Source organism: Herpailurus yagouaroundi, unplaced genomic scaffold (assembly GCF_014898765.1).
Source record: "Herpailurus yagouaroundi ecotype Mexico unplaced genomic scaffold, PumYag 142, whole genome shotgun sequence".
NCBI lineage: Eukaryota > Metazoa > Chordata > Mammalia > Carnivora > Felidae > Herpailurus > Herpailurus yagouaroundi.
The window spans coordinates 53,738,765-53,756,232 of NW_024412397.1; the positions used below are offsets into that span (position 1 = coordinate 53,738,765).

The 17,468-nt window shown below is 36.0% G+C and overlaps 1 protein-coding gene across 1 annotated transcript in view; it reads left to right on the forward strand.

The window, feature by feature from the left end:
• SMCHD1 (structural maintenance of chromosomes flexible hinge domain containing 1) overlaps nucleotides 1-17,468 on the forward strand; it is a 156,058-nt gene that overhangs the window by 79,422 nt on the left and 59,168 nt on the right. Inside the window, exons 29-34 of the mRNA XM_040479284.1 lie at nucleotides 1,646-1,813; nucleotides 9,061-9,186; nucleotides 11,175-11,254; nucleotides 11,489-11,646; nucleotides 13,189-13,304; nucleotides 14,998-15,062. Of these exons, the coding sequence (XP_040335218.1) occupies nucleotides 1,646-1,813; nucleotides 9,061-9,186; nucleotides 11,175-11,254; nucleotides 11,489-11,646; nucleotides 13,189-13,304; nucleotides 14,998-15,062 (713 nt within the window). The remainder of the gene's footprint in view (nucleotides 1-1,645; nucleotides 1,814-9,060; nucleotides 9,187-11,174; nucleotides 11,255-11,488; nucleotides 11,647-13,188; nucleotides 13,305-14,997; nucleotides 15,063-17,468) is intronic.

Sequence of the window (17,468 nt, forward strand, 5' to 3'; positions counted from 1 at the left end):
ATCTCCCACCTTTCTCCATAGCTCATTATTCTTCAGCCAAGGTGACTTACTTTCTTCCTGTTGTCATTTTACAACTGAGGTATACTATCTTGACTTGTTTTCAAGCATCAGGAGTCTACCCGCAGTCTCTACAGAGAAAAAATCAGAGGCTTCTGTTTTAAAACTATTTTTTTTAATAGTGGTTTTTTCCTAAATAAAAAGTAGTTTTAATATGTTATTGATTCTTCAAATTATTTCTGCATTTGCATAAAATGTACTGCTATTCTGAAGTACATTCCTTTGATAATTTCAGCATTAGACTATAGCACCTTTCAGAATTTTATATTTAATTCTATTTGAACTCATCTACAGTTTGTAAATGCATATACAAATTTCCTTTTCAAGATTGGAAGTAAAACCAGAATAACTTCCAACAGGACTTAAACAAGAAATCATGTCTTCAAAAAGCCTTTTAATGATTCACTAATAAGTATCGAATTCTAGGTTATTCTTCATATATTTTCAGTTATCAGTATGTTTTACTAATGAATATTTGTTTTCCAGATATTGAAAAATTCTGAACTCATTGGGGTTTGATTAAGTTTAATTATTTTGCAGTGTCTTTGTACAGAAAATGTTCTACTAACAGTTGAGAATGTCAAACATGAAATTTTAACGCTGATTATTAACATCTGATGGAGTAGGGGCACCTGGGTGGCTCAGTAGGTTAAGTGTCCGACTTCAGCTCAGGTCATGATCTCACAGTCCGTGAATTCCAGAGCTGTATCAGCTCTGTGCTGATAGCTCAGAGCCTGGAACCTGCTTCGGATTCTGTGCCTCCCTTCCTCTGCCCTTCCCCCTTCCCCTCTCTCTTTCTTTCTCAAAAATAAACATAAAAATTTTTTTTCAATCTGATGGAACAGATTTGTGTTCATCACAAATTTGAGATAAAATTGTTAAGGATCATTGTTAAAATGAATACTAGGGTACTTGTGCCACTGTGGAATTAGTTTATATCATTCCATCACATAGCAGAAATTATAGACTAGTTTCATTGATTCCCATTAATATGCCGTGAACCTGAAATTGGGTAGTAACAAATCAAAGCCCCTACCTTCTTGGAGATCACCTTACAATGGGAAGAGCATGCAGTAGGTAGGAAATGAGGGATAAGAAAAATAAAATGGGGTAGTGGAAACAGTACCATTATATAGGGTAGTCAGGGAACACCCCTCTGATTAAGGTATCCTGTATGCAGAAACCTAACGAAAGGCCATGTAGATTGGTAAAGAATTTTGCAAACATCAGGAAAGAACCAAGTGCAAAGCACACTTTTTGGGCAGCACACTATTGGGCAAGCACACACTTTGCTGTTTTGGGAATAAAAAGGAGATGGTGGAAATAAGAGGTTATTTAGGAAAAGAGGAGATAAAAAGACATAGCACCTTTTAGATCTCTCTCTCACAAAAAAGAAATCAGCTTCTCCTTTCAAGGAAGTGAATTTGATAGTATGCCAGTATTGGTATGTGTGCAAATTATTTGCCATTAGTTATACGCAGAAACATATCTGTATGCATAGTGGGTTAATGACAACATTTTCTTTTTTTTTTTTTTTTTTGAAAACTAAACATTACATCCCTCTTTTCAATGTACCTTTCCTCACTAGGAAAATACACAAAGTATAAGTGTAAAAGGCATCAAATTTATTCCAGGCCCTCCTGGAAATAAGGATCTTTGTTTTACTTGGCGTGAATTTTCTGACTTTATTCGAGTGCAGCTAATTTCTGGACCACCAGCAAAACTTCTCCTTATAGACTGGCCAGAATTAAAGGAGGTAAGTAACTGCCTTGATTAAAGGAAAGAATTTACTATCACATGGCTTATTACTTTCAGGTTGTGAGTGGGTAGATATATTTTACTGTTGAAGCAACAGCAAATAGCAATGGTAACAATAACAAAAGGGCAAAGTAATATACTAAATACTTCGTTATTTAATTCATCACTTGTGTCCTCGTTTGTTAAAGAATAGGGAAATAACTTGAACACTGAGAAATGTACAGTATGTTATTTTTGCTAGAATTTAAATTAAAAAAAAATTTTTTTTTTAATTTTTTTTTTTTTTCAACGTTTATTTATTTTTGGGATAGAGAGAGACAGAGCATGAACGGGGGAGGGGCAGAGAGAGAGGGAGACACAGAATCGGAAACAGGCTCCAGGCTCTGAGCCATCAGCCCAGAGCCTGACGCGGGGCTCGAACTCACGGACCGCGAGATCGTGACCTGGCTGAAGTTGGACGCTTAACCGACTGCGCCACCCAGGAGCCCCTAAAAAAAAATTTTTAAGAGTGTAATCACACCTTAAAATTTTATTACAGAAATTTTCGAACATGCATACAAGTGAAAATAGCATAATGAATCCCCAGGTTTAACAGTTACTGTTTTTTTCCCAATTTTGTTTCATCGTTCTGTCTTACTGTCTTAAAATGTTTTCTCTGGAGTTTGGCAAAGCACATCAGATATCAAGTCATTATACACATGAAAACATTGGCATGCCTTCCTTTACAAATAGTTAAATCTTAAGTATAAACTTTGCAAATTTCTGTTAAATCTGTTGAGTTTTTACTAAATGTTTAGAATTCTGGTTTTAAAATATTTGGATTTTTGTTTTCAGTTTTGGTCTAGCAGGGCTCTACCTGTTGGTATGACAGCTTACATACTTTTCTAAAGGAAGATGAGCTTATCACCATGGTTATGGATGAAATTAATACTTTTAAAGGTGTACATCACCTAAGAAAAGTGTACATTATCTGTGGTCTAGTTTGAGATTGCTCTTTTTGGTTTGTGAATTTAAAATAGGTAAACAAGTGGTGACAGTGAGCTCTAAAATTTTTTTCTGTAATGTGTTGATTGAGGAGTTTTAGTGTAAAGCCAGTGCTTTTTTATTTGGGAGCATTTATACTACATAAGTAATAGACTTTGTGTTTAATGAAGTCAATAAAGGATTTGTTGGTTGATGACATTATGAAATAATTGTTTACCTTTGAGGTGGAAAAAATGTTAACATGTTCATCTTTTTGTATGGATTTGTGTTGGGGAATGTCAAAAATAATAACAGTTTAACTCAAAAGATTTTTAGAAGATTAATTTGCAGATACCATAGAAATCCAGAAGCTTTAAAAAAAACTGATTTCTCATTATGTTAGAGAAATGGTTATATGTAGATAAGGCTGTAAAAGTAATCACTGAATGTCTGGTATTCCTAAAATTTCCTAATTCTGTTTTTAAAAAATTTATTTAAGCTCAAGTTAGTTAACAGTACAGTGTAGTAATTCATTTCAGGAGTAGAATCCAGTGATTCATCACTTACATACATATAACACCCAGTGCTCATCCCAGCAAGTGCCCTCCTTAATTCCCATCATCTGCTTAGCTGTCCCCTCACCCACCTCCCCTCCAGCAGCCCTCAGTTTGTGCTCTGTATTTAAGAGTCTCTTATTGTTTGCCTCCCTCTCTTTTTTTTTTTTTATCTTATTTTTCCTTCCCTTCCCCTGTGTTCATCTGTTTTGTTTCTTAAATTCCACATGAGTGAAATCATGTGATATTTGTCTTTCTTTGAGTGACTTATTTCTCTTAGCCTAAGCCATGTTGTTGCAAATGGCAAGATTTCATTTTTTTTTTTTTTTTGACCACCAAGTAATAATTCCAGAGTGTATATATACCACATCATCTTATCCATTCATCAGTCAATGGACATTTGGGCTCTTTCCAAACTTTGGCTATTGTCGATAGTGCTGCTATAAACATTGGAGTGCAGGTGCCCCTTAGAATCAGCATTTTTGTATCCTTTGAATAAATACCAAGTAGTGCAGTTGCTGGGTCACAGGGTAGTTGTATTTTTAATGTTTTGATGAACCTTTGTACTGTTTTCCAGAGAGGCTGGATCAGTTTGCATTCCTGCTAACAGGGCCAAACTGTCCCCCTTTCTCCACATCCTCACCAACATCTGTTGTATCCTGAGTTGTTTATTTTAGCCGTTCTGACAGGTGTGAGGTGGTATCTCATTGTGGTTTTGATTTGTAGTTCTGTGATGATGAGTGAGATTGAGCATCTTTTCATGTGTCTGTGTGCCATCTGGATGTCTTCTTGGGAAAAGTATCCATTCATGTCTTTGGCCCATTTTTTTCACTGGATTATTTGTTTTTTGGGGTGTTGAGTTGGGTAAGTTCTTTATAGATTTTTGATACTAACCCTTTATCCAGTACATCATTTATAAATATCTTCTCCCATTCCATCAGTTGCTTTTTAGTTTTGTTGACTGTTTCCTTTGCTGTGCAGAAGCTTTTTATCTTGAGGAGGTCCCAGTACATTTTTGCTTCGGTTTCCCTTGCCTTTGGTGACGTGTCTAGTAAGAAGCTGCTTCTGGCCGAGGTCAAAGAGGTTTTTGCCTGTTTTCTTCTCTAGGATTTTGATTATTTCCTGTCTCATATTTAGGTCTTTCATCCATTTTGGATTTATTTTGTATATGGTGTAAGAAAGTGGTCCAGTTTCATTTTTCATGTCACTGTCCAGTTTTCCCAGCACCATTTGCTAAAGAGACTGTCTTTTTTCCATTGGATACTCTTTCCTGCTTTGTCAAAGATTAGTTAGTCTTAAATTTGTGGGTTCCTTTCTGGGTTCTCTATTCTGTTCAATTGATCTGTATGTTTTTGTGCCAGTACCATACTGTCTTGATGATTACAGCTTTGTAATACAGCTCGAAGTCCGGAATTGTGATGCCTCCATCTTTGATTTTCTTTTTCCAACATTACTTTGGCTGTTTGGGATTTTCTCTGGTTCCCTATAAGTTTTAGAATTATAGCTCTGTGAATCTAGCTCTGTGAAGAATGCTGGTATTATTTTGATAGGGATTGCATTGAATGTGTAGATTACTTTAATCGACATTTAGCAATATTTGTTCTTCTGATGCTTGAGCGTGGAATGTTTTCCCATTTCTTTGCATCTTCTTCAGTTTCTTACATAAGCTTTCTGTAGTTTTCACTGTACAGATCCAAATCAACCTCTTTGGTTAAGTTGATTCTTAGGTATCTTATGGTTTTTGCTGCAGTTACAAATGGGATCAATTTCCTGATATCTCTTTCTGTTGCTTCATTATTGGTGTATAGAAATGCAGCCAATTTCTATTTCTTTGATTTTATATCCTGCAACTTTGCTAAACTCATGTATGAGCTCTAGCAGTTTTTTTGGTGGAGTTTTTAAGGTTTTCCATGTAGAATAAGTATCTTGTCATCTTGGAAGAGTGAAAGTTTGACTTCTTCCTTGCCAATTTGTATGCCTTTTATTTATTTTGTTGTCTGACTGCTGAGGCTACGACTTCCAGTACTATGTTGAACAACAGTGGTGACAGTGGACATCCTTGTTGTGTTCCTGACCTTAGGGGGAAAGCGCTCAGTTTTTCCCCATTGAGGATGATAGTTAGCTGTGGGCCTTTCATATAAGGCCTTGTGATGTTGAGATATGTTCTGTCTATCCCACTTTCTTGAGGGTTTTTATCAAGAAAGGGTGCTGTATTTTGTCAGATGCATTTTCTTTCTTTTTTTTTTTTTTAATGTTTATTTATTATTAAGAGACAGAGAGACACAGAGCGTGAGCAGGGAAGGGGTAGAGAGAGGGGGAGACAGAATCTGAAGTAGGCTCCAGGCTCTGAGCTGTCAGCACAGAGCCCGACACAGGGCTCAAACTCACAAACTGCGAGATCATGACCTGAGCCGAAGTCGGTCGCTTAACCAACTGAGTGACCCAGGCGCTCCTGTCAGATGCATTTTCTGTATCTATTGAGAGGATCATAGGTTTCTTATCCTTTATTTTATTAATGTTGTGTATCAGGTTGTTGGATTTGTGAATATTGAACCAGTCCTGCAGCCCAGGAATAAATCCTATTTGATTATAATGAATAATTCTTTTTTTTAATGTTTATTTTTGAGAGGGAGGGAGAGACTGAGCACAAGTGGGAGAGGGGCAGCGAGAGAGGGAGACACAGAATCACAAGCAGGCTCCAGACTCTGAGCTGTCAGCACAGAGACTGACACAGGGCTCGAACCCATGAACTGTGAGATCATGACCTGATTCGAAGTTGGATGCTTAACCAACTGAGCCATCCAGGCACCCCAATGAATAAATCTTTTAACATACTGTTGAATTTGATTTGCCTAGTATCTTGTTGAGAATTTTTGCATCCAGGTTCATCAGGGATATTGGCCTATAACTTTCCTTTTTATTGGGGTCTTTGTTTTTGGAATCAAGGTAATGCTGGCTTCGTAGAATGAGTTTGGAAGCTTTCCTTCTGTTTCTATTTTCTGGAACAGTTTGAGAAGAATAGGTATTAACTCTGCTTTAAACATCTGATAGGATTCCCCTGGGAAGCCATCTGGCCCAGGACTCTCTTTTTGTTGGGAGATTTTTGATAACTGATTCAATTTCTTTGCTGGCTATGGGCCTGTTCAAATTTTCTATTTCTTATCATTTGAACTTTGGTCGTGTGTGTCCATTTCTTCCAGATTGCCCAGTTTGTTGGCATAAAATTTTTCATAGTATTAACAACTGTTTGTATTTCTGTGGTGTTGGTTGTGATCTCTCCTCTTTCGTTACTGATTTTTATCTTTGTGGGTCCTGTCTTTTTGATACGTCTGGCTAGTGGTTTATCAATTTTATTTATTCTTTCAAAGAACTAGTCTTCAATTTCATTGATCTGTCTACTGGGTTTTTTTTGTTTCTATATCATTTATTTCTGCTGTTATCTTATTATTTTCCTTTTTCTGCTTGTTTTAGACTTTATTTGCTGCTGCTTTTGTAGCTCCTTTAGGCGTGAGGTTTGGTTGTGTATTTGAGACCATTCTTGCTTCTCGAGATAGGCCTGAATAGCAATGTACTTTCCTCTTAGGACTGCCTTTGCTGTATCCCACAGGGTTTCAACTGTCGTGTTTTCATTTTCATTGTCTTCCATGTATTTTTTTTTCAATCTCTTTTTCAATTTCCTGGTTAACCCGTTCATTCTTTAGTAAGATGTTCTTTAACCTCCGTGTATTTTTTCCTTTGGTTGATTTCAAGTTTCATAGCGTGATCTGAAAATATGCATGGTATGATCTTGATCTTTTTATATCTATCGAGGACTGATTTGTGTGACCCAGGATGTGATCTATTCTGGAGAATATTCCATATGCACTAGAGAAGAATATGTATTCTGCTGTTTTAGGATGAAATGTTCTGAATGTATCTGTTAGGTCCTAATTAATTCTTGACCCTACCTTCCCCCTAATAGGATCTGAAGTGGAAAAGGGGAACTAATTTAACACCTAACTGATAAATAGAAAAAAAGGTATAAATGTTACATTAATATACACATATGTTCTTTCATTTAGTCTTAACATTATGCACTTCTTAACATTCTTATTTTATAAATGAGGAAACTGAAATCCTGAAACATTGTTACATTCCAATATTAGAAAGTGGTAGAGGTTTGTAATTATGAACATTAGATTTTGGATACTTCCTCCCCCCCCCCCCCTTCTCTCAGACAACTCTGTGACTAACAGTTTAGGCTACAAGTCATTTATTAAAGAATATTCTTTAAAAGTAATTACTGTGTGATGGGTAGACAATGTGTTTAGGAATAAAGTACCATGATAATGTTTGCATTTGGAAACTGTCATTGATTTTTTAAATTCAGGCTTTTAATAAACTTTGGCAGATGGAATATAGTCAACTATAGCCATGTAAAATTTGTGATCGTTAAGCATTTTAACTAAACTAGTCTTAAAGTTCTTTTTTTAAGAAAAATTAAATCCTATCCAAAACACATTAGTATTTTCCCCACTTTTAGCAACCTCCTAATTTGAACCAACTACCTCTAGTAAAGTGGGGCTTGGAGGAAGCAGAGGAAACATTATTAATAGGAAAGAGATGATAAATCACCTTTGCTTTTTCACTAGTCCGTTCTCTCCAATCTTTTTTTCAGCTTTTAAATATGATACATAAGATTGGAACTTCATCAGGTTTCTTGCTAGGCAGTGTGTTTCCTTTGATATGTTCAGTACAAATAGGTCAACAAGCAAATTCCCAGAATTACATAGCCGTTACATGGAGGAAAAAAACAAGCATTTTTGTATAGATTATCAGCAACTAGTCCTATTTATGTATGTATGTTTGTATGTATTTTCTTTTTTTTAATTTAAATTTTATTTAGTTAACATACAGTACAATATTGGTTTCAGGAGTAAAATTCAGTGATTCATCACTTACATACAACACCCAGTGCTCATCATAAGTGTCTTCATTAAGTACCACTCTAGCCCATCTTCCACCTACCTCCCTCCGTCAACCCATATATATGTCCTTTCTCTATCATTAAGAGTCTCTTGTTTGTTTCCCTCTCTTTTCTAGTCCTGTTTAATGAGTGGTAGAAAGCTGTGTATTACTGCTTCATGTAAAGTGCCTGAGTGCTTGTCCTTGACAGAGGAGCTAAACCATAGACAGCCAGTGCTAAATCTGAGAACCTAAGATAAGCTTTTAAGTAATTCCTTTTTTTTTAAATGCTTATTTATTTATTTTTGAGAAGGAGGAAAAGGGAGAGAGAGACTGTGTACGAGTTGCAGGAGGGAAATATAGAGGGAGAGAGAGAATCCCAAGCAGGCTCCACACTGTCAGCACAGAGCCCAGCATGGGGCTTGATCTCATGAACCATGAGATCATGACCTGAGCCAAAATCAATGGTCAGACGCTCAACTGACTGAGCCACCCAGATGCCCCCATTGAAGTCATTCTAATATGTAACTTTTAAGGATGTGTTAAAAGCCATAATGTCAAATGCTTTTTTTTTGAACTTTTATTATAATTAATTACTTCTATAAGATGATGATAACTGGTGACAATATAATTCACTTTCAGAAGTTTATTTTAATAGATGAAGAAGCCATTTGTGACTAGAACCAAGATAAATTAAGTGATCATTTAATAAGTGTACAAGTAGTAATTATATCATTTGGCACATATGCTTTAATGCTTTTGAAAATATTTATACCTGTTTTAGTCCATTCCAGTGATTAATGGAAGAGAATTACAGAATCCTCTCATTGTTCAACTTTGTGATCAGTGGGACAATCCAGCACCTGTACCACAGGTCAAAATAAATCTTGTGAAAGCTAACAATTTAAAGGTAAGTTTTAAAACATCCTTACATAATTTTCGTCTACTTAAAATTTTGGGTTTCATTGTCATAATGTTATTAGATGTCATATTTTTAAAAACATAGTCTTACATAATCTTGATTATTGCTTAGTTTAAATCACCTTAAAGATTTTTCATAATTATTTTGAGGAACTAAACTTCATATCTTGCAAGCAATGTAATAAGGGGCAGTATTCTACAGTTATGATTCTTTCAATACTAGTATGTATTTGGATTTCAGATTAGAATGAATAGATGACACTGAGAAAGTGAGTAAAGGCAAATACAGTGGCCTACAATATGGGTTAAGGAATAGGCATTACTTGGGAAACTTAAGCTAAAGGTGATCAAAAAGCATCATGTGAGTACCTGTCCTCCATACCTTATGGAGTGCTACCAGGGCCTGGGCATAGCTGCTAGACTTATACTGAGTTATATTCTAGGATATGGGGCAAGCATGAGTATCACCTTGTAATGTTTGGGGGCAAACATTGTGCTTAATACCAAGAAGTCCTAGATTAGGTACCACCTGTTTACACGAGCACTGGGATTGCCAGCTTCTTGGGTTCTAGTGGGAACTTGGGGTGCCTGGTACAGAGTTGGAGGCCCTCCTGTGAGGGGAAATGGGAGAAGCTGCTTGTCCCTTGCAAAGTTGTATTGTAACATAGTCCCTCCTAATGAAGTCAATTAATTTGTCCCAGTCAGGTTGTTACCAGGCAGCACAGAGACAATTCCTGGGGTTGTCTTCAGCCAGGCTTAAGTATCCTTCTATGAACATTTTATCATTTTAGTGGATAAAAACAGTTGAGATTATGTAAATATTCAGTTGTCTTAAAAATAATCCATTAATTCAATAAGAACTCGTAACAGGTTTCTAGGACCTGACACGTTGATCTTAAAAGTCATATGGGAAATTAAAATGCCAAGAATGGCTTGGGATCCACATAGACTTATTTTCATAGTAAAATAGTCAGGGTCAGTCTTTCTGTTAAGAAAGACTGTGGTATTGCTGCTATACACCCGGAAGTAGAAGACATGCTTCTTGGGCTTAGCAACAAGAATTTAGGACCCAGATGGAAGAAATACTTTGAGAAAGATGAGTTGAGAGGTAAATGGATCAAAGGGTAAATGAGATAAGTAAAATAAAGGATTTTGTTTTGTCATTTTGATTGTGCCTTCTCATTTTTGCCTATTGCTTTTTTGCATGTACCTACCATATTACCTAATTTTTAGGTTCCATTAAGCAGAAATGGATATCAGAGCTTAGGAAAGAGTCTGATATTCTGCTACAACAGTTTACAAATTCACTTTTGTTGTCAGTGTTTGCGTTTAGGAGAGTTAAACTGATTATTTTCTACCACAAATAAGAATATTAGTCTAGTTTCACAGAAGTATTTGTAGAAGGCTGAGAGATTCTTTTAACCAGTGATGAGTACCATTGATTTTTATTCATTGGAAAGTGAAAGCTTGGTTGTCACTAAGAAGGTAGTGTTGCAACAGAGGTCTAAGGAACACGTCTGAGTAAACATGAAGAGAAAGATGAGTAACAATGGACATGTTATCTTGATGCCTTGACTTAAATGTATATTTATGGTATATTTATGTTTATTTCACCTGTGCCATTCCCCCACCCCACCTCCACAGCCCCTATTTTGGAATGTACCTTCAGTGTTTGTATAACCAACCTTCACTTGAAATATCATTGCTGTTGAAGCAGTGAGCATTGAATTCTGCAACTTAGTAACTGAAATACACTAAATTATAGTTTAATTGATCAAGATGAGAAGTTGTCCTTTGGGTTAAGTAATTATATATTACATTATTTCTACTAGTTCAGATTAGGAAATCAAAGATTGTAGAAGTGTGTGCAAGTACAAATTTTAAAATAGTAATGGAGGAAAAGAACATTGTAATAGGGGAAAAGAATTTGTTCTCTAGAATTGTCTAATTAACCGTTTTGTTTTGTTTTGTTTTTAGCTTACTCCTTCAAACCAACAACATAAAACAGATGAAAGGGGCAGGGCTAATTTGGGAGTGTTCAGTGTTTATGCCCCTAGGTAAGAACCAAAAGTTTGATAGTTATTAGTCATCTAAAAATTGAGTTTTCTTATTCCTTGCCGAAGTTAAGAGTAATAATTAGCCTTCTATTTAGTGTTAGGTAGTAGATGGAACTGAACAGGAGTAGAGAGGTTTTGTAAATGAGTTTAACTTTGTATAAGTTGTCTCAATTTTTAAGCTATAACTATAATGTAACTAGAACTCTTTGTCTCTCTTTTTCTCCCTCCTGTTAGAGGAGAACATGTGATGCAGGTTAGAGCCATTTATAACAAAAGTAACATAGAAGGACCTATAATTAAGTTAATGATTCTTCCGGACCCTGAAAAACCTATTCGTCTCAATATTAAATATGACAAAGATGCTTCCTTTTTAGCAGGGGGTATTTTCACTGGTGAGTAAGTCACAAATTTCAAATAGATTTGTAATGATAATTGCTTTTTACACTAGTGGAATAAATTATTTATTCTAGATATTCAACATGATAAAAAACAAGCCTGCATAGCATTTTAAATGGCAAAGAAAATGTTTGATTTAACTATATCTTCTTTCATCTCTATTGTACATTCCCTTAATGGTCAAGAATGAACGGAAAGTTTGTACATAAGCTGAGAGCCTGTGGTAATGGAGTTTGTGTTTGTTCATTCACTGGATTGTGAAGTTCTGCAAAAGAAGGATGGCAAGAACTGTGGCAGTTCTATTAAATAGGTTGTAATGTCATCTTCAACCAAATAGAACCAGGATTGTTTAACTTAATTTGGATGAAAACATCAGAATTTATTATTAAAGCTATTTCAGAACAAAAAACATTTCCTAAATACCTGCGATGTCCAGACACTGTATTGGGCTCTTGGTTCCAATAATGAATACAACAGTTGCCAATGAGTTCTGTCTACTGTAGAAAACACTTAAGCAGATAATTTCAGTGTAGTCTGGCAGTGTAGTCTTCCTATTTTCAATAGGAAATGGTATTTACTTTATATGGGTAATTTTCTTGAAGACTTTGTTTTCTTAAAGGGATGAATTCCTATACATAGTTATAAGCAGTAGAAACAAGCAGACCAAAAAGTTTAGATTATAAAATTAATAATTTTTAATAATTGTTACATATATACATAGCCTTTATACTCATAATTTTAAGTCTGTTTCAAGAGGTAAGACCTATTTCCTGTCATTAAAAAACTATATCCATCAGGGGTGCCTGGGTGGCTCAGTCAGTTGAGCATCCTACTCTTGGTTTCAGCTCAGGTTATGATCTCACGGTTTCTGGGTTCTAGCCCCACGTTAGTCTCTAAGCTGCTGGTGCAGAGCCTGCTTGCGATTCATTCATTCATTCATTCATTCTCTCTCTCTCTCTCTCTCCTCCCCCCCCGTCTCTCCCCCTCCCTCCCTCCCTCCGTCACTCTCCCCCCTCTGCCCCTCCCCCACTCACATGCTTGTGCTCACTTGAACTTTCTCTCTCTCTCCCTCCTTCCCTCCCTCCCTCTAAGTAAACAAAACTTTAAAAAATTATACCCATCATATGGGTGCCAAGTGAATAAAACCGTAAAATATACACTGAATTCTCAATACATAAAGCACATGGATTTATGACCAGTTGCCTTATTCTGTGTTGCTGAGTATCCACAGTCTAACCTTTTTGGTCTTGCATGGTAGAACTTCTAGCAAGGCAGATTGTGAAAATAAGGCAAAGGATTAATAATAGTAAAGATGTATGTGTTAGATTTCTGGAAGAGATTTAGCATTAGAGTTGTCTGTCAGGATTAGTATATTTTTATAGACAGATTATTGGGGAATGCTGATTACAGAATGGTTTTGTTTTCTTCAGAATTTCATTATTAACATTTAAACAAAATGTACACTTTAAGACGTACGGTTATTTAACCAAATTCATTAAGTGGACTAGGAAATAATTTTTTAATATTCACCATGACAGATTTTATGATTACTGTTATTTCTGAAGATGACAGTATCATCAAAAATATTAATCCAGCACGTATTTCCATGAAAATGTGGCAGCTGTCTAACAGTGGGAACCGACCACCAGCAAATGTGAGTTCTGGGGAAGCATTTTTAGAAGTTAAAATTAACTCTTACATTTACCTTAAATGTAATTTAATGCAAGAATGCAGTCTGTATATACTGAAGAACTACACATTAACCCACTTCATCACTTGAGATATGTATGTATATATGAGTATATTAGAATATGTTTCAAAATTAAGTGTTGATTCTTTTGAAAAAGAGTAGCCTACATTGTGATATTCCTTGAACTTTAAGATATTTTACACTTTAAAATTATCTAAAGGAGAGGGACACCAGGGTGGCTCAGTCAATTAAGCAGCCGACTTCGGCTCAGGTCATTATCTTGCAGTTTGTGAGTTCGAGCCCTGTGTCAGGCTCTGTGCTGACAACTTGAAGCCTGGAGCCTGCTTTGGATTCTGTGTCTCCCTCTCTCTCCATCCGTCCCTACCTCCCTCCCTCTCCCTCTCCCTCTCCCTCTCTCTGTCTCCCTCCCTCCCTTCCTCTCCTTCTCTCTGTCTCTCTCTCTCTCTCTCTCTCTCTCAAAATTAAATAAACATTTAAAAAAATTCTAAAGGACAGTGGCACTGTTAAATACCACTAAGAGATAATATATAAAATGAGACAGTAAAGAGATGTGATGATATACTTACAGGATACAGGAGGGAGGGTAGAGTGGTGAGAATAGTTGAGGGTCTAAGCAGCACAGTCCAATAGAAATATAATATAAGTCACACATAATATTTATATTTTTCTAGTGGATACATTAAAAGAGTAAAAAGAAAGAAGTAAAATTAATTTTAAAGTAGTTTTAACCTAACATTAAGTTACCATTTAAACATGTACTCAATATTTAAAGTTTATTAATGAGATTTTACATTCTTTTATGTTACCAGTCTTTGAAATTTCATGTGTATTTTATGCTTACACCACCTTTCAGTTTGATCCAGATATATTTCAAGTGCTTAGTAGCCACGTGGAACTTTAACTAGGTTCCTTAATTTATACTGTCAGTCCCATCAGGCTGCTATTACCATGTCACCCCCACAGAGATCTATTTTGTACCTTTTACATGGTATGTCACAGGGGCGCCTGGTTGGCTCAATCAGTTAAGCGTCCGACTTCAGCTGAGGTCATGATCTCACGGTTCATGGGTTCAAGCCCTGAGTCAGGCTCTGTGCTGACAGCTCAGAGGCTCGAGACTGCTTCAGATTTTGTGTCTCCCTCTGTCTATGCTCCTTCGCTGCTCACACTCTGTCTCTCTCTTTCTCTCTCTTTCTTTCTCAAAAATAAACATTAAAAAAAAATTTTTTTTAATGGTTGTCCCCATGATTAATCTCATTATTGAATCTTAAATGCATTGTAGGGGCGCCTGGGTGGCTCAGTCGGTTAAGCATCCGACTTTGGCTTGAGTTGTGATTTCATGGTTCGTGAGTTCAAGCCCCACATTGGGCTCTGTGCTGACAGCTCGGAGCCTGGAGCCTGCTTCTGATTCTGTTTCCCTTTCTCTCTGCCCTTCCCCTGCTCATGCTCTGTCTCTCAAAAATAAATAAATGTAAAAAAAATTTGTTTTAATTTTAATGCATTGTAAAGATATATATGTATAGCTGTGTGTGTATGTATTTATAAATCCAGATGTGATCTGTGTATTTGCGTTTAGTGGAAATATAAAGGTTTCATCCTGATTTCTCCCTCCCCTCCTTCTCTCCTACTTCCTTTCTAGGCAGAAACATTTAGTTGTAATAAAATAAAAGATAATGACAAAGAAGATGGCTGTTTCTACTTCAGGTACTTCTCAAGTCATTTCATATTTTTATGCATAATTTGTTATAAAGTGATTTCAGCCTTGATGTTTGTCTGGCTCAGCTGGGGAAAAAGTAATTTATGATTGAAAAGAAAATGTTAGTGTTTTAATTTTTCTCAGGAATTATTTTGAGAAAATAAGTATTTTGTTTGTAAGCTTTGTAAAATGGTTTGGGGAAGGATTGTTGTGATGGTTATATTAACTTTCAAAACTAGGATCAGAAAAATTTACATTATGTTGCCAGAGCACTTTATAATATATACATTTGTATAGTTGAAAACTGAAAAGGTATGAAGTAAAATAGGTAACTGAACTAGTGTTGTTTTGTTTTTTGTTTTTTGTTTTTTTACAGTTTTACTAAATTATTTTGGATTGAATTCACTTGAATTGTTGCTTTTGTTTTCTGGACCTCTGCTGTGAAATATGAAAATTGTCTGCTTTTTTTTTTTTTTCCTCAAGTTAGTTAATATACAGTGTAGAATCCAATGATTGATGACTTACATATAACACCCAGTGCTCATCCCAGCAAGTGCCCTCCTTAATGTCCATCACCCATTTTCCCCACCCCTCACCCCCACACCCCCATTAAACCTCAATTCTCTGTATTTAACAGTCTCTTATGGTTTGCCTTCTTCTCTGTTCATATCTTATTTTTGCTTCCCTTCCCCTATAATCATCTTTTAGTTTCTCCAGTTTACCTATGAGTGAAATCATGTGATACCTGTCTTTCTCTAACTTATTTCACTTAGCCTAATATCCTATGGTTCCATCCACATTGTTGCAAATGCAAGATTTCATTTTTTTCATCACTGAGTAGTATTCCATGTACAGATAGATAGATAGATAGATATATATGTTGATGGACATTTGGGCTTTTTCCATAATTTGGCTATTGTTGATAGTGCTGCTATAAACAGTGATGTTCATGTGCCCCTTTGAATCAGCATTTTTGTATCCTTTGAATAAATTCCTAGTACTGGAATTGCTGGGTCATAGGGTAGTTCTATTTAATTTTTTGAGGAACCTCCCCATGTTTTCCAGAGTGACTGCACCAGTTTACATTCCCACCAACAGTGCAAAAGTGTTCTTTCTCCATATCTTGCCAACATCTGTTGTTTCCTGAGTTAATTTTAGCCATTCTGACAGGTGTCAGTTGGTATCTCATTGTGGTTTTGATTTGTATTTCTCTGATAATGAGCAGTGTCGAGCATCTTTTCATATGTCTGTGTGCCATCTGGATGTCTTCTTTCGAAAAGCGTCTATTCCTGTCTTTTGCCCATTTCTTCACTGGATCATTTGTGGGTTTTTTGGATGTTGAGTTTGGTAAGTTCTTTATAGATTTTGGATACTAATCCTTTATCTGATACATCATTTCCAAATATCTTCTCCCGTTCCATTGGTTGCCTTTTAATTTTGCTGATTGTTTCCTTTGCTGTGCTGAAGCCTTTTTATCTTGATGACGTCTCAGTAGTTCATTTTTGCTTTTGTTTCCTTTGACTCTGGAGACCTGTCAATAAGAAATTGCTGCAGCTGAGGTCAGAGAGGTTGTTGCCTGTTTTCTCTTCTAGGATTTTGATTATTTCCTGTTTCACATTTAGGTCTTTCATCCATTTTGGAATTATTTTTGTATATGGTGTAAGAAAGTGGTCCATATTCATTCTTCTGCATGTCGCTGTCCAGTTCTCCCAGCACCATTTACTAAAGAGACTGTCTTTTTTTTCCATTGAATATTCTTTCCTGCTTTGTCAAAGATTAGTTGGCCACATATTTGTGGGTCTGTTTCTGGGTTCTCTATTCCATTGATCTATGTGTCTGTTTTTGTGCCAATACCATAACTGTCCTTATGATTATAGCTTTGTAATACCAGTTAAAGTCTGGGTTTGTGATGCTTTCTGCTTTGGCTTTCTTTTTCAACATTACTTTGGCTATTCGGGGTCTTTTGTGGTTCCATACAAATTTTAGGATTGTTTGTTCTAGCTCTGAGAAGAATGCTGGTGTTATTTTGATAGGGATTGTATTGAATGTGTAGATGGCTTTGGATAGTATCAACATTTTAACGATATTTGTTCTTCTAATCCATGAGCATGGAATGTTTTTCCATTTCTTTGTGTCTTCTTCAATTTCTTTCATAAGCTTTCTATTGTTTATTGCTAGGTATTTTACGTTTTTTGGTGCAATTGTAAATGGGATCAATTACCTAATGTAATCTCTCTTTCTCTTCATTTTGGGTGTATAGAAATGCAACCGATTTCTGTACTTTAACATCCTGCGACTTTGCTGAATTCATGGATCAGCTCTAGCAGTTTTTTTGGTGGAGTCTTTTGGGTTTTCCATGTAGACTAAGTATTGTGTCATCTTGGAAGAGTGAAAGTTTGACTTCTTCCTTTCCA